General features: G+C 41.4%; 1 protein-coding gene across 3 annotated transcripts; it reads left to right on the plus strand.

Annotated features, from left to right (window-relative positions):
* The first annotated feature begins 2,987 nt into the window (after positions 1-2,987).
* On the plus strand, positions 2,988-22,522 carry LOC121871081 (tigger transposable element-derived protein 1-like). Of its 3 annotated transcripts, none has more exons than XR_006089823.1 (3): positions 2,988-3,193; positions 21,027-21,274; positions 21,514-22,511. XR_006089823.1 is itself a non-coding variant. In XM_042373205.1 (3 exons), the coding sequence occupies exon 1, from the start codon at positions 6,567-6,569 to the stop codon at positions 8,289-8,291; it is 1,725 nt and encodes a 574-aa protein (XP_042229139.1). In that variant the 5' UTR covers positions 6,530-6,566; the 3' UTR covers positions 8,292-8,350; positions 21,027-21,274; positions 21,514-22,522. The 3 variants fall into 3 exon arrangements, 2 of the variants coding, with proteins under 2 accessions (XP_042229139.1, XP_042229138.1); XM_042373205.1 differs by lacking the exon at positions 2,988-3,193 and adding an exon at positions 6,530-8,350 and having other exon boundaries at positions 21,514-22,522; XM_042373204.1 differs by lacking the exon at positions 2,988-3,193 and adding an exon at positions 13,834-16,188 and having other exon boundaries at positions 21,514-22,521.
* Positions 22,523-23,068: the final 546 nt, after the last annotated feature.

The raw sequence follows: 23,068 nt of genomic DNA on the forward strand, positions 1-23,068 counted from the left end.
ACACTAAAGTAAGATAAAGTGCAGTATTTTTTATTATTTTTTGCACTAATTTATTATTTTTTATTACAAGTATTAATGATATTCTTTATTTCAGGAGTTTAAATGCACATTTATGTACTATTTTTATAATTTTATATTATATTTTTCATTGTTAAGTGGTTGTATTTGGGGGCCTGGAACGGATTACCCCTATAATGAACGAATGCTATAATGAACGAGATTCTAGAACCAATTAGATTCATTATAGCATACCCCACTGTATATATATACAGTGGTCCCTCGGTTAACGAGCACAATTCGTTCTGTAAGGTCGTTCGTTAACCGAAACCATTGTTTCAATGGGTTTTTGGGTAATTGGTTCCATTTCACCGAAAATTACAAAGCAAAAAAAAAATGCAGTAAAGTACACTTACTTTGAGGTGTGTATGTAGAAGGCTCCTGGTTGATGATGATGATGATGGGAATTAGAAGTAGGGGTGGAGAAGGGAGAAGAGAAGGAAGTGGAAGATAAATCACTCCATGCTTCATGCTGCCATTTTACCCATAAAATTTTAAGTTCACTTGGTGTAATTCAAGATTATTTTCTTTAAATCAACACTGCACTGCACTATATATTGTTAATATGTAAAATAAATTTCAGAATGACCAATAATTGTACAGTACTGTAAAAACGTAAAAATAGTTTATGTTCAAGAGAGTCTCAAGCAAGATACTTCCTCCACTGAGCAGAGACACAAACTGACGCCATTTTGGGTGAGTCAAGTGGCTGCTTGGCGCGCTAAAAACTAGTTCCCTGTACTTCAATTATGTTAAATAATTGTTAAATGACTAAAAATTTTAATATAAGACTTGGAAAATTATTGAATAGTACAACCTTCTTGATATTTACTCAAATGGTAACGAATTTCAGCCCTAGAACCGATTACTGTATTGGCAGACTAATACCCCAGCTGGTGAGCAGGTGAAAACATGTTGACACGATTTCGTAAGGATTTCTTTAACCGAATTTTTGTTCGTTAACCGAGTTGAAGATTCTTATGGAAGGTAATTCGTTAACCGAAATTTCGTTAACCGAGGCGTTCGTTAACCAAGGGATCACTGTATATTTACACTTGCCCAGGAACCAGTGCTTTTTAATTCTTTCTATACAATGGCTTCCATAGGACTCCCACCACCCCCGAGAAGCCCTGAACTACCTGGCCCAAGCCGCGCCAAGCCCAAGAATGTGCGACGTGCCTTAAGCTATGAGGTGAAGTACAAGATCGTCCAGGAGTTAGAAAAAGGCACGAGACAGGTGGATCTGGCCAGACAATATGGAGTGAATGAATCGACGATCTGCACTATCAAGAAGGATGCCAGCAAAATCAATGAACACATGATTATTACCAGGTCTGTAGGTTCCTCGCTGGTGAAATATTGCCACAATAAGGTGTTGCTGAAGAGTGAGAGTTTGTTGGTAAGCCACATTATTCATCAGTCAAGAAGGAACATGGTGGTCGACACTTAGGCATTGCAGGACTACGCCCGGAAACTCTACAAAGCAGTAGCAAGAAAAATGGGGGTTGCGGAGCCCAAGCCCTTCAGTGCTTCCGCTGGGTGGCTGCAAGGTTTTAAACGACGCAATGAGATCAAGAATATTAAGATAGTCGGAGAAGGAGCAAGTGCCGACTGGGCTGCCGCCAAGAATTTTCCCCCATTTTTACGGCAAATTATGGGGGAAGGTCAGTACACCGACGACCAAGTGTTCATTATGGTTGAATCCGGGTTGTACTGCAAGAAATTGCCATCCAAGACCTTCGTAGTCAAGTGTGCTAGCAAGTGTTGGGGACGCAAAATGCAGAAGGAGCGCTTCACCGTACTGTTCACCACCAATGCCTCTGGCACTGCTAAGCTGAAGTTGTCTGTGATCCACAAAGCCTGCAAGCCGCATGCTTACAAGAATATGGACATGAGCAAGTTAAATGTCCACTGGCTAACCTCACAGAAGGCATGGAGGTTCTCTGGTCTGTCCCTCTCCTGGTTTGACAACTGTCTCGTTCCTGATCTCAAGAAATTCTGCGAGGAAAATAATGCGCCATTCAACATTTTGTTGCTCCTCGACAACGTACCAGGACACTCGCCCCTTTTGCCGGATCGTCACCCCAACATAAAAGTGGTCTTCCTTCCCACTAACACTACGTCATTAATCCAGCCCGTGGATCAGGAGTTGATTTGCAATGTGAAGGCTGCTTTCTCCGCCAAGAAGTTTCGGCTCCTGAACGACTTCACCAACACCAAAGATGAACTGCGGAACCTAGAGAGTGGCACCGACAGCGAGGACGAAGAAGACGAACATGATTTGGCTGACCGTGAAGTGTGGGTCAAGCAGTTCTGGAAGCTGTTTAATGTGAAGAAGGCTGTTGATTTCTTGGTGGAGGCATGGGGGCAGCTATCTGTGGCAACGATTTGGCACGCATGGCAGCATGTGTTGGAGGGCATCCCAGCTGGGAGGCGGAGGCAAGCGGCGGCTGGCAAGGCACAGTCTGTTGCTGTGTCATTAGAGAATGCGAGAGAGGCTGCACAAGGTGTTAGAGCTGCAGGCTTCTCTGAGACCACCAACGATGACATCCTGGAGGTAATCAGGCAACCTGAGGTGACTGCGGACGAGATGTTGGAAGATTATGACATCAGTGAGCAGCGAGGTGGAACAGAACAACAACAGCAGAAACTAACACATGCTGATGTGAAGGAAATCATCGAGATAGTTGAGAAATTGGAGCTCATCCTTGACAAAGACCCAGTCAATCATCGCTACGAAGTGTCTAATAACCATCTGTTGAAATTTGTGGAGCCCTATGTTCAGCTGTATCACGACCACATCAATGCTAGCCGTCAACAAAACATCACGGACTTCTTCACCCACCAACCACCACAGCCAGCCCAAGTCAGTGATAGTGAGGATGAGGGACTTCACCCACCAACCACCACAGCCAGCCCAAGTCAGTGATAGTGAGGATGAGGGACTTCACCCACCAACCACCACAGCCAGCCCAAGTCAGTGATAGTGAGGATGAGGATCTGGACTTCGAGGGGTTTGACGATGAGGCCCTGCTAGCCTCTGTGGTGGATAGAGAGAGAAGTAAGGGCCAATAATCTGCCCTCTGCCTCGAACCAACCCCCCATCCCGGTGTGCCCAGCCATCTCTTCTACTAACGTAAGTTAAAAAACCTAATATTATTGATATTTCTCTTATATATTAATTGTGTGCATACCATCATAAAATTAAGATGTTATTTTTACTACAATGTACAGTATTGTGTCGGCGATAGCCAAAAAGAGGGTAGTCTGGCCGTCGGCCCAGTCTCTATTTCAATTAATCCCATAGGTGCTGTTATTATATTTACACAGTGTGGCATGGGGCACCGTCCTGCATGAAAAGGCTTGCCTTAGCTTTATCAAATGATTCAGGTAAGAAATCACTGAGCAGCTCAAGATAGTTGTACTGATTCATCATCTGGTTCTTAGGGAGGATTACTAGTTCACCAACACCATAATACGTAAAGGAAGCCCAAACCATAAGCGAGGCAAGGTGATTAACAGTCTTCACTGTGTATTGTGGGAGATATGCATCCGGGTGAGGAGGGCGGTACACCCTCCGTCCACCACTGCCAGTCACAGAAAACGTAGCCTCGTCATACCACAAAACACTCCTCCATATGACTAAACCCCACACTGCACATTTCTTGCAAAATTTCACTATTTTCCTTGTCTCTTTGTCAGTAGAGGCTTACGACGGTGCACGGAAGCTCCTAAATACAAGGGCATCATGTAGGGATTGCCGAACACAGCGTAAGTAGACGTGGCTGAGAAGACGGGTGTTTCTCTCTTTCACCTCGCGTGCTGTGAGGGCGGGATTGGACTGAACATGGTGTGAAATAACCTCAAGTGTCCTTGGAGACAATTATTTAGGCCTACCAGACTTGGGTAGGGGAGCTGGCAACACGTCCTCTCCAAGTTCATGGTAACGCTTCACAAGTTTCTGCACAACACGCAACCCTACACCAGTCTGAGCAGAAATACCTCTCAGTTCATGGTTTGCTTTGTACAATGCAATCACTGCTGCAATGTCATCCCTTGCAGTAACCCTCCTGGACATCTCTGATGGTCACTATGCCACTATGTTGGGTAATGCACCGTAAACAAGACAAAAAATGGCCACAGAGTGTGCAAACCTGCAGAGTTAATCTTCCCCTCACGATTGCCAGAGGAGCACTGAGAGTAAGCCGTGACGTGTGCTCAGTTGCCAAGTGTCACTTCTCTTCCACCCCAATGCCTTCTCTTCTCCCTTCTCCTCCACCCCCATTCTAATTTCCATCATCATCATCAACCAGGAGCCTTCTACATGCACACCTCAAAGTAAGTGTACTTTACTGCATTTATTTTTAGTTTGTATGTAATTTTTGGTGAGCTGGAACCAATTACCCAAAATCCCATTGAAACAATGGTTTTGGTTAACTAAATTTTCAGTTAACGAACGACCTTCTGGAATGAATTGTGTTCGTTAACCGAGGGACCACTGTCCTGTATTGGCGGACTAATACTACAGCTGGTGAAAACATGTTGGGAAAAATTCGTAAGGAATTCGTTAACCGAATTGAATATTCTTATGGAAGGTAATTCGTTAACCGAGGCGTTCGTTAACCGAGGGATCATTGTAACTGGAAAATCAATCTGTTTTTATGCATGTCTATATTTTGTTGACTTATGACCATTTTAAACGTTTATATCGCCCAGTTTATAAATTGTAACTGTCAAATCTTTTTGTCTGAAATCCGTAAATTGCAATAAATTTATTTTATACCACATAGTGTAGGGTTGCCATACGTCCGTATTTTCCCGGACATGTCCTCCACTTAGGTCTCGAAATCTTCATCCGGAAGGAATTTTTTAAATTCTTCAAAAGTCCGGAATTTCAGCTTCCATTATTTTCTCCACGGAAAGAAACATGAAACTGTAATGACGAGAAAAAGAGAGAAACTGTGAGAGAGGGGAGGTGGAAACAGTAGAGATTTTGTTCAGTTTTCGTCAGCTGATTAGTCACGTGTACGCCTGTACGGTGTTGTCAACTTAGCTGCTAGCAGTTTTTGGGGTAAACTGTAGTGCCATGTACTGCTTTTCCTTGTTCTTCAGCCATGTGCATTATTATAATTTTTTTTTGTATTTAGTGCTATTACAGTCATATATGAAATGATGAAAGTATACCTTTTTTTATTATGGCTTTTTTTTACACTGTAGCATTTGTTTTTCTTGTCCTGCATTTAAGGCATTTTAGCAGTTTTCAACCATAATCTAGCCACTTTCGCTATATTATTTACATGTGTCGACAACTATGACGGTGACCGGTGGTTGGCCAGTCTTTAACCTGCAGTGACAGTGTTTGATCTTAGTCTTTGTTGTGGGTTTGTCACTCGGTGCCACAGCTAGTGCTTACGATTTGTTGTACTTTTCCAGAGCATAAAACGGTCACGGCTGCATCAAGGTTACATAGCGCCAAAGTGTGTGCCAGGCCTGGGGGTCATGATGTCTTTGGGAACGTCCTCTTTTTTTAATGTTCAGATATGGCAACCCTAACATAGTGTGAAATATGTACAGGTACTTGTAGTGCAATGTTTGTGTGATGGAATAACATATTTATGTAATGAGATGCAACAGTTTAAGGCCTGCATTACATTTCCCTATTTATCTTGGGTACGAGATGACCGTTACCCAAATTGAACCGAGCTTGTGTGCAAAGTTTGTTGTATATGACGTATTTCAAAACACTCCGCCGCCTGGGCTGGACCAAAGCCTATGAAGGCAGCTTCTCTCACGTCCACAAATAACGTAAATTATACCATATCATCGTACAGTAGGCTCTCGCCAATAGCAACTTCCACAACAACGTTTTCGACAAAAACGGTAAGTTACAATTGATACCCATTTTCGATAATAACTTCTGGAGTCTCTTGAATAACGGAGATTTCGCGGGAAGAGTCAGAACGCATCAAAGATAGCGTTTGTTTGCCGCCATGTTGATGACGTAGCTGTCCGCTCCCCCTCACTCTCACACACTCTTTTGTGGAATGCAGTGCTGCGCCCACGTGTGAGATTTTCGCCTCTATAACTAGTGGTTGCTAGGGTCGGTGGTCAATAATAACTTCATCGTTTTTTCCTGTGGGGGGCTAGGGGAGGTGGTGGAGGGAGTGATTTGCCACCTGGGAACTTTTAAAGTGAATGAGAAAAAAGACCCCAAAGCTAAGAGACAATGCCACAAGAAGCGTGCCTATTCGGTCAAGGATAAAGAACAGATTGTTAAACTCATTGAAAGTGGTGCACGGAACATTGATATTGTGAGGAAATTTAACTGTCCTGAGTCTACAGTACGAAATATTAAGAGGAACTTAGAGGAGACCAAGAAGAGTATTGCCCTGGCTAAGAAATATTTCGGTAGTGATGGAAATGCGAGACGAGCTCTGAATGATAAAAGTGATAGAAACAGGTTGATAGTGATAACAGAGCATTTTCTTGTGAAATGGTTAGCTTGTAAAATGAAAGACAGTGCAAATGTTAGCGGCCCTCAGATACGAGATCAAGCAAGGGTATTGTACGCTGCTGTAGCTCGAAAGAAAAACATGAAGTCTCCCCCTCCTTTCAATGCCTCAGTAGGGTGGCTGCATAAGTTTAAGGCTAGAAGTGGCACAAAGTATGCAAAGTATCAGGGTGAGGTTTCGTCTGCTGACTTCGTGGCTGCAGATTCCTTCCCTAAAATTGCCAATCAAATCATTCAAGAGGGAGGTTATACCCTGGATCAGATTTTTAACTGTGACGAGACCGGGTTGTTTTGGAAAAAATCCCCTAAATCAACATTTATCTCTAAGAAAGAAAAACAGGCAAAAGGTGTGAAAATGGCAAAGGATCGCTTTAGTGTCCTCCTAACCTGTAATGCTTCAGGTGACTGCCTCATGAAGCCTCTGGTGATCTACAAATATAAAAGACCAAGAGCTTACAAGGGATGTGATATGTCCAAACTGAATGTCTACTGGGAAAAGACAAATAAAGGCTACATGTCCATGGAGTTATCAAAGAAGTGGTTTGATGATTGTTTTATTAAGGATGCCAAAGAATACTGCCGGAAGAAGAATGTAGCCTTCAAAGTGGTGCTCTTTCTAGACAATGCCCCCAGTCATGCACGATTTCTAGTAGGACGTCACCCTAGCATTGAGGTTGTGTTTCTACCACCAAATACAGCCTCCAAAATACAGCCACTAGACCAAGAAATCATAGCAAATGCAAAGTTGCTGTACTACAAATATGTCCATGACAAGATGAGGAAGGAAACTGATACACAAGAAGAAGTGAAGGAAATTGCTGAAACTGTGAGCAGTAGCGAGGAGGATCCTCCCCTCCCTTCCCTCGCCGCTGCTCTACCTGGCTCACCCACAGCCTCCGCCTCCACTCCTCCACCTGGCTCACCTGCAACCCCCACCACCCCTGCTCCACCTTACGTACCTGCAACCTCCACAATGACTGTTACTGCAGTCTGGAAAAATTATAACATTCGCCAGGCAGTCAATTTCTTTGTGAAAGCCTGGGGAAATACTACAAAAGCGACCGTTAGGCATGCCTGGTCGGCACTCCTGCCACAACTCAAGTCTGTCGAGACGAAGAGACAGCAGCCAGCAGAGTTAATGAACCAAGTGTTGGAAACCGTCCGCAGTATCCCAGCCCCAGGATTTCAAGAAGTGACTCGGGAAGATTTAGAAGAACTGATGCAAGATGGTCACACAAATGACGTCGAGGATCTCCTGGAGGATGAAGAAGGTGGTGAGAGTGATGATGCAGCGAGTGATGCAGGGGAGACCGAGCAGAGGAAAGTGACAACACAGAAGCTGTCACTCTTATTGGGTGTCTGTACCAGCCTTCAAGAGATGATCCAAGACATTGAGAGTGACTCAGATGAAAGGGAGCAAATGAATGGATTTGTAAAATCTATTTCAATAAAATACCAGAAGCAGTACAACGAGCGAGTGAATGCCCGGCAGCAGTCACTCATCACTCGCTTTCTTTCACAACGCCGGCCAGCCGAAGAAGACCAACAGAGAGAGGTTGAAGTTGATGAAGACATTGATGACATTGGGGAAATGCCTGAAGATTTTGACTTTGCGGGATTTGAAGAAGTGTTAACGGAAGTGAGCGAACCGGGTGCGAGAGGCCAGCGTAGGGACGGGGACGGAGATGGGGCTAGGGAAGTGGGCGGAGGTTCGACGCAGTAGCCTCCATGCCCCAGCCTCGGAACACTCATCACACCTAGCACCTCAAAAACTCCCCCAAGGTAAGTGTTATATTACACAAATTCTTTATTTTGATGATTGATTAACAATTCTTTTTATTTCAGCTAACAAAAAATGTTAGCAGGGCTTCAAAGGGGAATAAATGGGTGAAATTCTTGGGGCGGCAGCACCAATAAACCCTTTTTACATGTATTTTAATGTCACACAAATAATGTTTTCGCTAATAACAGCATTTTTCAGGTACTTATTAGACGTTATTGGCGAGAGCCTACTGTAATTATTATTTTTTAATATACAGTGGTCACTCGGTTAACGAACACAATTCGTTCCAGAAGGTCGTTCGTTAACCGAATCCATTGTTTCAATGGGATATTGGGTAATTGGTTCCAGCTCACCGAAAAGTACATACAAAGTAAAAAAAAAAATGCAGTAGGGTACACTTACTTTGAGGTGTGTATGTAGAAGGCTCCTGGTTGATGATGATGATGATGGGAATTAGAAGTGGGGGTGGAGGAGAAGGGAGAAGAGAAGGAAGTGATATGGAGGAGAAATCACCTTTCAGTGGACCCATGCTTGATGCCGTCATTTCACCAATAAAATTTTAAGTTCACTAGGTGTAATTCAAGATTATTTTCTTTAAATCAGCTCTGCACTATGCTATTATCAATATGTTAACTAAAGTTCAGAATGACCAATAATTTCAATGAAAAATGCAAAAATATTAAAGACATCAACAACGGATAGTCCGGCACCTCTTTTAATCCGCACTAAATTCCCACGACCTCCAGATTAATTTACCGGGCTGCCCGCAGATGACATTACGTGTTAACTGCACGAACTTTGTTTGTTTACTCAGCAGTTGCTGGTGGTAGCTCCTCAAATTTTTTTTAATTCTCAGCTTATTTTGCACATACAGGTATTTAACCCCAGCTATGGCGTCAAAAGCAAATACAGTGGGGTATGCTATAACGAATCTAATTGGTTCTAGAACCTCGTTCGTTATAGCAATCGTTCGTTATAGGATTAATCCGTTCCAGGCCCCCAAATACAACCACTTAACACTGAAAAATGTCTGTGGAAATTGTAAAAAATACGGTACTTTATCTTACCTTAGTGTTGTTCAGCATGCAGGACAGGAGGCAGAGGAGGAGGGGGGAAGAGAGCATTATGGAGAAGAGGTGGAAGGAGAGGAGTCATCCTTCCTAGCCCTCTTTGGTGACTGTCTTACAGGCACTTTGTCTGTTTATTTATAATTTCTTTCATAGTTTCAAGGGTTATTAGCTTTCTCACTCGCTTTTGACGATTCATTGTTACAATTGTACACTTGTATAACAAAATAGTTATAAAAATGACATGAATTTCCACATCAAAAGACGAAATTTCAACAAGTTCAGTGGTGCACTGACTACACAATGAACCAATATGGCGCCTGACGCTCTTGCTGGGAGCCGCGGTACAACAATATTCATGCGCCGGACGAAATAGTCCCGTATTCATCCGCGTTCGTTGTAGGAGTTGCGTTCGTTATAGCATTCTCAATTTTATAGGTAAAACCGTTCGTTATAGAGATATTCGTAGTAGGATCCGTTCGTTATAGCATACCCCACTGTACAAGTGTCAGTGGTGGTGTAAAGCGTAAACACCAGTCCATATTGATACAAGATAAGGTGGAACTCTTGAGAAAACTTGAAAATGTGGTGTTTCGGTGCGACACCTGTGTAATCAGTATGGTATTGGTTCGTCAACTGTGTATGATATAAAGAAGCAAAGAGAAAAAGTAATGAGATTCTATGCAGAAAGTGATTCCAAGAAGCAAATGACTTAGAAAAACAATGAAAGGCGGTAAGAGTACTGAACATGATAGAGGGATAATGGAATGGTTTCGACAACGTCGCATTGAAGGAGTGGAATTGTCAGGTAGCATGATAATGGAACAGGCAAAGGTGTTCCATGAAGAACTTAACTTAGAACATAACTGTGACTATAGTGAGGGATGACTTCAAAGGTTTAAGAAGAGTCATGGAATTGCAATGCGTAAGGTTTGTGGTGAAAAACGGTCTGCAAACAAGCTGCCGAGTATGTGGACAAATTTGCCAAGCTTGTAACTGATGAAAACCTCAGTCCTGAGCAGGTATATAATGCAGATGAAACTGCATTGTATTGGCGATGTACACCCCAAAAAACATTAACAACGGAGTCTAAGGATCGAGTTACCATCCTAGGGTGCTCAAATGCAGCAGGCACACACAGATGTAAGCCACTGGTTATAGGTAAAAGTAAATGCCCTGGAACCTTGAAAGGTGTTAAAATTTACCCAGTGACATACCGTGACAATAAGAAAGGCTGGATTACCACCGTGCTTACCTTAGAGTGGTTTGAAAAGTATTTTGTGCCAGAAGCCAGAGCACACTGCAAATGTGTTGGACTACCAGATGATTGCAAAATACTTCTTATTCTGGACAACTGTTCAGCTCACCCCAAAGCTGAACTCATGTGTAAGAACAATGTTTATACAGTGTATTTACCTCCAAACTGTACATCACTGATCCAGCCCCAAGACCAAGGAATACTGCGCTCTCTGAAGGCCAAGTATTGTTCACTGTTCATGAAACGTATGTTAGATGTGGTAAATGCTGGCAAGCCTGTAGAGAGGTTTATTAAAGATTTTAACATGAAAGATGTGTTGTGGTTTATTGCTAGTGCCTGGGACAAGGTAGAAGCATCAACACTAAAAAAAAGGCTGGCATAAGTTGTGGCCTGCCATGATGTTTGAAAATTCCCCTGAGGAAAGTGAAGACAATGACTTTACAGGGTTTTGTGTCTCAAAAGAGAAGGGAGTTGTTTGCAACTTGCTAGAGTATGCAAGAGGTATTACAGGATCTGTGGCCAACGAGGTAGGAAGTCGGCTCAGTGAAGAAAATCTGACAGAGTGGATGAGTGTAGACGAAGATGCACCTGTTGGTCATCACTATTCTGATTCTGAAATTGTAGATATGGTTCTGAATCCTGAAAAAAAAATGAATGTGATGAAGAACACAGTGAAGAAGAGGAAACAGATGAAGCTCAAAGTCTCCATTGACAGGTTAATTGAGTTGTCGGATCAGTTTATCAAAGGGTTAGAGCAATGTTCCTTCGTGACAGAACAAGAACTAATGAATATTTATTTGTTGCATGAAAAATTACATAGGGAAAGATCAAAGCACATGAAACATGTTTAAAAGGTTAGCCAAGAAGAATGCATGTGAGAGCAGTAGGCCTACACCTGCAAGACCTGTGGCCTCAACTTCAAGTACCCCAGATGTGCCCCCTACAACACCACAAGTCCAAGATGAAACAGACAGCAACCTTGACAGCCCTCAATAATTAATAAACCTGCATCATTTATACAGCCGTGTTTCGTTTGATCATTTAATTTACATTAAATATTTGTTTAATTTAAGTTTCTAGCAGCCATGGTGCTTTAAAGATACCGGGAGGTGTACAGTATAGCTAGTGGGTCAGAGGTGTATTCTATGTCTAGTGCAAACTATGTGATGTTTATACTCAAATTAATCACTATCTTACAAGAATTACAGCAATGCAAATTATATACTGGCAAGTCAATTCAGTGACATTTTATAAGGGGAAAACTAAAAGGCCTTCTGTTTTGATAACTACACACTTTGTTATCTCCCCTCCCTGACAGCTGTCAACATCCCCCCCCTTCCTCACAGCCAGGGTGAAGGCAGTTTAGGCTTAAAGTTTTTATCTTAGAAAATGTTGCAGACTAGTCTTGGCAGAATATAAATTACATTGCTGGAATCCTTGTAATATAGTGATTAATTTGAGTATAAACATTGCATAGTTTAATTTAAGTTTCTAGCAGTCCATGGTGATTAGAGACACAGGAGGTGTATAATTAGTGGGTCAGAGGTGTATTGTTGATTTATTATAACCTAACATTGGTCCCAGCAAAACAGATTATCCAGCAAGGTGCTGATGAATGTTGCCACATCCTATTGAAACAATTCCTCCTATACACTGACATGAAGATGTACTTGAATTTAATTCTAGTATACTCAGTACAGTATACGTCGACATTACCGGGGGAACACCCCACAAGCTGCTGTCATTGTCAAGTGGAAGGGAAGGGAATGCCCAACCCCCGTGGAGGCCCACCCACTCCTCCCTCCATTTTATGCAGAACCCTATCATCCTGGGCCTGCTTTTTGTATTATCTGTTTTCATTGGGGTCACACCTTCACTGTACTGTAGTAAATTCATTTGTTTATGACAGAGAGAGAAAGAATGTGAGCGGGTGAGTGAGATTAAGATTGAATTGAATTGAAACAGTTTATTTAGCCAGAAAAAACAGATACAGAGTGGATAATAATAACAATATTAACATGGCTGAGCCAGTTGAGAACCTGAGCTCTCTTTTAGGCACCTGATATATACAGTGGTCCCTCGGTTAACGAACGGTTCGATTAAAAAAATTTCGGTTAACGAATTACCTCCCATAAGGATCTACATTTCGGTTAACGAACAAAACTTTGATTAACGAAATCCTTACAACAAACACGTTTTGTTGTGAGCATCAGCTGATGGGCTAGTCTGCCAATTCAGTAATCTGTTCTGTGTTTACATTCGTTTCCAGTGGAGTAAATATCAAGAAAGTTGTGCTCTTTAATATTTTTGCATTTTTTATATTAAAATTATTTGTCATTTTAAAATTTAGTTAACATATTGATAATATATGCAGTACAGGGAACTAGTTTTTTGTGCGCCCATCAGCTGCTTGACTCACCCACCAGGCGTCAGTTTGGCTTTGTTTACAGTACAGTGAACATCGATTTTGTTGGTGTCTTGAATATTTTTGCATTTTTACATTAAAATTATTGGTCATTCTGAAATTTAGTTACCATATTGATAATACATAGCACAGTGCAGTGTTGTTTTAAATAAAATAATCTTGAATTACACCTAGTGAACTTAAAATTTTATTGGTGAAATGACGGCATAAAGCATGGGTCCACTGAAAGATGATTTCTCCTCCATCCCCACTTCCTTCTCTTCTCCCTTCTCCTCCACCCCCACTTCTAATTCCCATCATCATCATCAACTAGGAACCTTCTACATACACACCACAAAGTAAGTGTACTTTACTGCATTTTTTTTACTTTGTATGTACTTTTCTGTGAGCTGAAACCAATTACCCAATATCCCATTGAAACAACGGATTCGGTTAAAAAAAATTTTGGTTAACGAACGACTCTGTGGAACGAATTGTGTTCGTTAACCGAGGGACCACTGTACTATACATTTATCTCAAGGAAGTATTATGTAACATTTAGTATCATCTGGAGTAGTACAAATATTTTTTATTTTTTTTTTTTTATATTATAAGCATACAGTATACTGTACATAAATTACAGTGGAATTGAAAAACATAAGTATAATGGGGGAGTAGTACAACATGGGTTGTACAGTAATAAGGTTGAACAAGAGGACAGTTAGGATTATTATGTCTAGTTGGCAATTATGTTTATTGCAATGATAATTTCTTATCTATTTACATGATAATTTCCAATAAAACGGTTTTGATGGTACAATAAAAGCAGGTACGTACTGTACGCATTGTTATTTCTGTATTACAGTAGAGTGTACTGTACAGTGGACCCTCCATTAACGAGCGGTTCAATTTACGAGATTTCAGTTAACGAGTTACCTCCCGTAAGGACTTTCAGTTCTATTAACGAGTACAAATTCTATTAATGACAGCCTTACGAGAAACACTTTTTGGTGCGCGCACCAGCTGATCGACTCGTCCGCCAATAACGATTCTCTGTTTACCTTTGTTTCCAGTTGAGTAAATATTGAGAAAGTTGTGCTCTTAAATATCTTTGCATTTTTACATTAAAATTATTGGTCATTCTGAAATTTAGTTAACATATTGATAATATAAAGTGTAGTGTTGATTTAATTAAAAAATCTGGAATTACAGGTTGTGAACTTAAAATTTTATTGATGAAATTATCAGGCACTGGTCCGAAGAAATCACGGAAGGCAATTTCAATTCAAGTGAAACAAGAAATAATTAAGAAACACGAAAAAGGCATTAGAACCAATGCACTCTGTAAAGAATATGACCTGTCGTCATCGACTGTGTCTACAATTATTGCACAGAAAGACAAATTTAAATCAGTGAAAGTGAGAGATAAATCTACTAGAGTGTTTAAAGGTAGATCGCTGATTGCAGAAACGGAGAGGTTACTTCTTATTTGGGTTAAAGAAAAACAGATGAAAGGTGATCCCATTTCTGCTGAATTCATTTGTAAAAGAGCCAGGGAAATTTATGAACATTTGAAGGAAGATCAACCTAGTTCTTCTGAAACTGTGTTTGAAGACTTTAAGGCCAGCAAGGGCTGGTTCGATAAGTTTAAGAAAAGAACTGGCATTTATTATGTTGTTAGACATGGTAAAGCTGCAAGTGCAGGTAAAGAAGGAGCTGAAAAATTTGTAGCAGAATTCAAGAAACTGATGGATAAAGAGGAATATCTTCCACAGCAAGTTTTCAATGTCGATGAAACTGGGCTGTTCTGGAAGAAAATGCCCAAAAGGACATTCATCTCCAAAGACGAAGCTGCTTTACCAGGGCATAAACCAATGAAGGACCGTCTCGCTCTATTGCTTGGTGCCAATGCTTCAGGGGATTTCAGACTGAAACCTATGCTTGTATACCACTCTGAGAACCCCAGGGTGTTCAAGCAACAAAAGGTGGTCAGAAGACAACTTGGAGTTTATTGGAAGTCGAACTGCAAGGCATGGGTAACGAGGCAGCTCTTTAATGAATGGGCAGTTGAGGTGTTTTGTCCTTCTGTGAAGAATTACCTCACCACTAATAAACTTCCTTTAAAGGCTCTTCTCCTTATGGATAATGCCCCTGGTCATGACCCTGAACTTGCCAGCACTTTGGAGGCCCGATTTGACTTCGTCAAAGTTTTGTTTTTGCCTCCCAACACTACATCAGTTATGCAGCCAATGGACCAAAATGTAATCAGCAACTTCAAGAAGCTGTATATGAAGATGATGTTTAGAAGGTGTTATCAGGCAACTACCACTGATCCTGATCTATCACTGGCACAGTTCTGGAAGACGCAGTACAACATCCTGGAGGCTGTAAAAGTGATCGTGTCAGCATGGCAAGAAGTCTCTACTCAATGCCTGAATTCTGCGTGGAGAGCACTGTGGCCATCAGCAGTCCATGATTTTGAGGGATTTCAGAAAGAAGCAGAGTTGGACAAGGAGATTGTGTCCATTGGTCAGTCAATGGGACTCGAAGTGGAGGAGGAGGATGTTGAAGAGCTTGTGATGTCTCATGAGCAGGAACTTTCTCCTGAAGATTTGAAACAACTGGATGAGATGATTGAAACAGACAGTGGTGAGGAAGAAAGGGAGAGTGATGACCATATGTCGACCTCAGACTTAAAAGATGTCATTCACCACTGGAATAAGTTTAGGAAACTGGCTTCAAGGCACCCTGATGTGGAAACAACAGAACCTATATTGTGTGCCATGGAGGACAAAGTGATCTCCTTCTTCAAGAACCAGCTAATCAATAGGAAGAGAAATGCCACACAACTGACACTTAACAGCTTCTTCTCTAAAAGGCAGCGCGAGAAAGATGATTCCCCTCGGTCTTCCTCTCCAAAAAGGAGGACAGAGGATTTTCATGTTAGAGAATCTGTCACCCCAGAGATTTCTAACATCATTATGGAAGGTGATTCGCCTCCCAAGAAGCATTAAAATGCTTCTCTTCTCCTCCTCTTCCACTCCCCTTCATCTTCCTTCTCCTCCACCTTTCAACTCAGCCAGCAACATTCTACATACACACCTCAAGGTAAGTGTTAAAATATTTTATTATATTTTATTTAATATTGTACAGTACTGTATTTTGTTTAGATTTAATGTTTTGTCAATTCTATTACCGGTATACAGTACAATACTTTGTATGTACAGTCGGAAACCATAATCTCTAGCCCACCTGGGTCGGTGCTGGAGGTTAGTACAGCGTTCTTTCTGGACGGGGGCCCACTCTATCATGAGGCAACACACGCACGAACACAGTCCTCGTGATAGCTAGAGTGGGCCCCCGTCCAGAAAGGACACTGTACTAACCTCCAGCACAGACCCAGGTGGGCTAGAGATTATGGTGTCTGACTGTACTTTTTAAGTCATTTTAAGGGAATTCTGTGAGTTGAAACCAATTACCCAATATCCCATTAAAATAATAGATTCAGTTAACAAGTGACTCTGTGGAACCAATTGTGCTTGTTAATGGTGGGACCACTGTATATTGTACACTCACTAAAAGATTACAGTATTACCCCGCCTAACGCGGTTTCACTTAACGCGTTTTATCATATACGCGGTGCCTCGCCAGAGCTGAACTTTCACTTAACGCGGAATTTTTCATCATATACGCGGGAAGCGGTGCGGGCACGATGCGCACAAGGTCGCCCAGTCATCAAAACATTACCGAGTTCTTCACCCGCCACCCACCACAGCCGGCCCAAGTCAGTGATAGTGATAATTATAGTGAGGATATGGACTTATATGGCCTTTGAGGGGTTTGACAAAGAGGCCCTGCAAGCCTCTGTGGTGGATAGTGATACAATTGATACAAGTGATACAGTGAGGGCCAATAATCTGCCCTCTGCCTCGGAACCAACCCCCCATCCCCGTGTGCCCAGCCATCTTTTCTACTAATGCAAGTGTTAAAAAACCTAATATTATTGATATTTCTCTTAATTATTAATTGTGTGTGCATACCATCATAAAGTTAAGATAAAATTTTTACTACAACATAGTTGTGTGTCGTCAAAAAGTGGAGTTTGGGGGTCGGGCCAGTCTCTATTGGAATTAATCCCATATGTTCTGTTGTTCACTTAACGCGGTTTTCACTTAACGCGGTACCCTGTGGGTTCAATTGACCGCGTTAAGCGGGGTACTACTGTATTCTGCACATTTACGGGGTTATACATTATGACACACAGGGCCAAGAAATCTGATAACGTTCATCACGGCAGAAAATTTTTTAGTAAGTGTACCTGTACAGTATGCCCTCACTTAACAACGTCCCGCTTAACGTTGTTTCGGTACTATGTTACTAAACCGTGCTTTTTTGGAAGAAGATGTCACAATGGACCTTTCTCTCCAGGCATGAAAGATCTGCTCCTGGATTCAAGGCAGCAAAGGACCACATAACTCTTCTCCTATGTGGAAATGCATCTGGTGACTTCATGGTGAAGCCAGTGCTGGTGTACAGAGCATTGAGCTCCCGCTAATTCAAGGGTTCAAAATAAATGTCAGCTCCTTGTGTTCTGTTGTGCAAACCGGAGGGCCTTGATGACAGCTGAGGTGTTTATGGATTGGTTCCATAATTGTTTTGTGCAAGAGGTAGAGAAGTACCTGACATTCAAAAATTTTGGTTTCAAGGAGGTTTTGCTTCTTGACAATGCACCAGGCCACCTGGAAAGTCTTCAGCTTGCTCACCCTAACATTGAGGTGGTATTTTTACCACCTAACACCACCACCCTCCTCCAGCCCATGGATCAAGGGATAATTACAATGTTTAAGTTATATTACATTCACCATACACTCAAGATGATTCTTGATATAAAGGAGAGAGACCCTTTATTCAGTCATTGATTGTTGGAAGCAGTTCAAATATAGCAGGTTCTATCTTTGTTATCAAGGATACCCTTAAGGAAATTAAGCAATCTACAGTAAATGCATGCTGGGGGAAGGTGTGGAAGGAGGTAGTTAATGATTTTTGTGGCTTTCCCTCCATTGATGAAGAGGTGCAGAAGATAGTCAGCTTAGCACCAAGTGAGGTTAAGGACCTCCTAGAATCACATCAAATAGAGCCTAAAATGGAGGACCTGGAGAAGCTCATAAAATTTAATGAGAACAACAAGAATGTAGAGGAAGAGGAGGTGGATTCAAGACCACAGCTCTCACTCATGACCTTGGCAAAAATAATTAAGATGGGCAAAGTACTGGGTGACAGGGTGTTTGAGAAAGATCCCTTCATAAAGCGGGGCATCAAGTTTAAAATGGACCTGAACGCTGCAATAACCCCTTATAAAGCTACTTACAAGGCTTTGCTGCTTAAGACCAAGCAAGTCTCCAAAATTAGACTCTTCAAGGGGGCTTGCAGCATCAGCACTCCATCCAGCATTGCCAGTTCTCCCTCCCAGTTCTGCCTTTACAGTTTCTCCAGTGTCCCAGGACTATCATCAGGAAGACCCCCACGTAGTTCTAACGCCGTCCAACTTCAGCATCATTCTCATCTCGGTATCATCATTGTAAGAATAGATATATAATAATTAAAAGTAAATCTTAACATGCTTACTCTATGTGTTACAGAGTAAGTTTGTTCTTGTCAGTCAAGAATTTTTACCTATGTTATTAATAAATTTGTTCAGGTTATGCAGTGTGAAGCATGGCAAGTTGCAGGAAAAGTTAGGGGGTTCATTTTGTCAGCCAGGAGTATAACCACATTTTTCCTTTTGGTCCATTACTTCTGTCTACAGTTTTTCCAGGAATGTAACATCCTGTATGGTGAGGTTTTAGTCTACTATAACTGGCCTCCCGCAACAGATGGAAAACTCTTGGTTACACAGATTGATGATGAAAACCAGTGCAGTGTATCTGAGTATGATCATGATTCAGAAGAAGGCGAAAAGTTTGGTACTAACAAGGGTTGGTTTGAACAGTTATAACCCTTTGAGTGCATAAATCATAGAATTACAACAGAAAATAGTTTGTCAGTATCTAATGAGAATACATATACAAGTGGTACTCTGTAGGTATACCCCAACACCAATGCATATAGGGACTGAAAAGTTGTTAGTTAGTGAATCAACGATTATCGAAGCACTTAATCCCATAAGAATATAACAAATTCGGGAGGTTAGGGACTAGCCACCCCCAAAACTCACATCTACTCTTGATATATCACTGTCGTGCACACTATCAAGCAAGAAAATAAGGCAGACATATAAAACAACCATAAGAAGCATTAAATGAGGAATGTAGGCATAATTTGAGATTTATTTACCTGTGTTAAGGATGATAAGAGATGGTCTAGGGTAGCAAGTTCAAGTCTCTACCAATCTTTGCTGGTCCATCACCACTCTTATTATTATGACTTATCACATCACATCAAAAAGGGGGGGGGGGCAACAAGAGGAACTACCACTGGGGCATTTAGGAATGATTGCATAACACATGAAGTCGGAGACACATGGTAAGTGTAAACAAGTGCAGAGGTGGGAATGAGTGAGAGGCAGCACACAGAGCCCTCTTGTGGTAACAGTTTGCACCACGCCACTTGCGAGGTATTTCCCCAATATGTAATCTTTGGTTTTCTGAGCATACCTGTAATGTAATCTAGTTCACAAGCATCATCCACGTTGAAATCATCAGTAATTCCAGCATCAGTCTGGTCAAAGTCAGGGATATTAGGTTGAAAATTGGCAGCATCTCTCCAAGCAAATGTGTCCATGCCTCCAACACGTGGTGAGGGAGCATCATCCGCATCTATTCCCTCCTCCACATCGCTCTCCTCCCATACGATGTCTCCGGTATTTGACTCACTTCAATTAATTCCTGCTGTCATTGTTCCTCAGTTGGACCTCTAGCACCCTTTTCCTAGGGGCTGGACGTGCTGAGCTGGGACGAGTGTGACCTCTCCATCTCATGACGAAATGGGTACCGAGGCATTGTAGGTGGCAGCATATGAAGTCTACATTTCACCGCATGGGAGAGAAGAGTTTATCCCATAATTCTGAGCTAGTCTGGTACATTTTTTATTTAAATAGGCCCGCGGAAAATCAAAACTTCATATGGCGTGACCTGAAGCGCAGGGGTTAAATGTGTTAGTTTTCACTCTTCCCCCAAACTCATTTTGTTGGAAAAAAGACTACTGACCTATTAACTTGTATTTTGGCATATTAGGTAAAAATGTAGATTGTGCATAAATTTCAATCAAAGGTACTCTGCCACCTGCTCGTTAAGGATCTGGGTTCAGAATTTGCGCAATTAAAAGTAATTAGCCTCATAATAATTAAAGACTTAAAAGTATTTAAAATGTGGTTAATACCCCCAAGCAAAAACTGGCATTTTATAGTGTTAATTGGCAACTGTTTGTTCTGTCTAGAAGTAAGCTGGGAAAGAGTGAGGCTATCAGTGTCTCTGATGAGCCTGTGGGGAAGTGATGCTTCACCTTTCAGTCTGGTTTCTTCTTGCTGTGGTAGGCATACTTGGGGGGTAAATCCCCCCAAGCATGCTGTTCATGGTACGCTTACCAAAATTGACTTTGATAAAGGGTGGGGGGGACAAACTGTGACTTTGATACCTAGTAACTCATTAGATGGACAACGATTGCTTCTTTCATGTGCAGTTGGAAATTATGAGTTTTGTATAGTAATTTTTTCTGTAATTTTATTTTCAGAAAGTGTGATTTCAGAAGGACCCAAATCCCCAAAAAAAAACTTTTTTTTTTCATTTGACTCAATTTTCTGGCTTGAGGTGGCTGCTGCTGCTGGGAGGTGTCGAAATTGCAATTTTTTTCTTCTTCATATTAATTCCATTCATACTTATATACAGTACCTCCTATATTGCTCAGTTTGTATCTTAAGTAAACATAGTTCCTGTATTTTATGTTTCTAGCAGTGGGCTATACACCAAATGGGTGTGGCAGGGATGGACACCTACAATCGCCATCATCTTCAGGTGCTTCAGTATAAACACACCTGCCCGTCCTGCTGGTGATAAGCTTGAAAAGGATAAAAGGTGTGTTTTGGGCAAGAGAAGCAAGAGGGAGGAAAACACCTCCAAGTCAGTCTGCAAGCAGTGTCGTCGGACCTGTGTGTAGGACCCACTACTGTCCTGTCTCCTTTGATTGCATCGTCTGAAAGGTAAATATCCTGAATAAAGACGAAAGCTAAGGTGCTCCGTGATCTAGGTATATGCTGATAACCACATAGGAATCAAGAAAACATGAAGTTCCCAAGCACTTGTGTAATTCACACCCCTGAAGATGCAAATTACACGAAAGCGCTTGGGAACTTCATGTAATTCACATTTTCAGGGGTGAGTACAGACTAAGGGGTAATTATTGACAAGGCTAATAGTAACACCCGTCCTTCCTCACCAGAGACTCCAGAAGACCTAGACATGGATGAGGCACCACTTCCAGTCCTTTCAACAGGGCCATATGGAGCTGGGCCTGACACACGGACTCCACCAGACTTACCACCCTTACACTAAGTCACCCCTCTACTCGGTACAGTGTGAGCCTGGGACCTGCGAAAAAACCTCGATGAGGTAAAAAGAGTAATTTTCGGATACGGCAGCAGCCTGAGTCAAACACTCTACATCTCTCTCCTCCAAGTATACCCAAATATCCAATGTTACTGCCCTCTTAAACTGCTTCAGTAATATTAATTCTACTAATGTTTCACGAGACACAGCTCAGGCAGCCTTAAACCATCTCAGCCCAAACTTCCTAACCTTATATGCTAGTTCAATATCGCTTTCATTATCTTGTTTCCTCACTGCTGTCTATAAAATTCAGAGGTCAGTTGGTAAGCTTTAAGTATAGTTTCCTACTTATAGTCTTTACTTTGTGCCACTTCCAGTGCTTTAAAGGCTGACCTAGCTTTTCCACTCAACACTGACTGTAGTAATACAGGCCAATACTCGTTAGGCCACTCTAACAACTAAACAATCTTTTAAAATTGTAAGAAAAATTCTTCAGGATCATATTCATCAAACCTAGGAACTAACCTTGATTGTTTAGACATAAAACAATGGGGTTCATAATTTCATTATTCAAATGTCTTCTTGCTCTATGCTGGGCTTTCTTTTCTAATTCAAGCTGAAATTTTTGCTCCTCTAATTTTGCGTCCCTTTTCTTTTCTTTCATAAGCAACTCATGAGCTCTTTTCTCTCTATTTGCTTCCAACTTTCCCCTCTCTACTTCCAACTTTTCCCTCCCTAACTCCAGTTCCATTATCCTAACAGGCTGATTCTTAGAATCATGCCATATGTTCTTTGACTTCCATTTTTTATTCACGGTTTCTGTGCTGGTTCATATTTATTTACTAAAGTGGTTAATGTTTTAAAGCAAATTATATTGAAATATGAATGGCAAATAAACAAAAATGAATATATATATATATATACTGTATATATATATCGATCACTGTAGGTGTGCATGATCCATGTATATGCTGATAACCACATAGGAAACAAAGAAAATACAAAGTTCCCAAGCGCTTTCGTGTGATTCAATATGCAGGTGGCTGCTGGGTTGGTGCCATCCTGCCATCACCCTTCCAGCGTAACGAGAAGATGTAGAAAGCTACATTAAACTTGTATATATACTGTAAATATATTTATAAGGTCAAAATTGAAAAAAAATAAAGTGATTCTTATTTATATACCTCCTATAGTGCTCAGCTCGTGCATTAAGTAAACAAAGTTGCTGTATTTTATGTTTGTAGCCTTTTTTGAAATAAAGTTATATTGCTAGTTAGTTATATGTATAATTTTTTCCTTTGTGGGGGTGATTTCACCCAGGGATACTGGGTAACAGGTCAGAATGGGGGGGGGGTTATTTATACAATTCTTTTCAGTAATAAAGAGTAAATTTACCCAATAAACATGGTAGTTTTCACTTTCCAGAAAAAATCTGTCAACTGGCCAAA

Source organism: Homarus americanus, unplaced genomic scaffold (genome assembly GCF_018991925.1).
Source record: "Homarus americanus isolate GMGI-L3 unplaced genomic scaffold, GMGI_Hamer_2.0 scaffold52512, whole genome shotgun sequence".
In the NCBI taxonomy this organism is placed as follows: Eukaryota; Metazoa; Arthropoda; class Malacostraca; order Decapoda; family Nephropidae; genus Homarus; species Homarus americanus.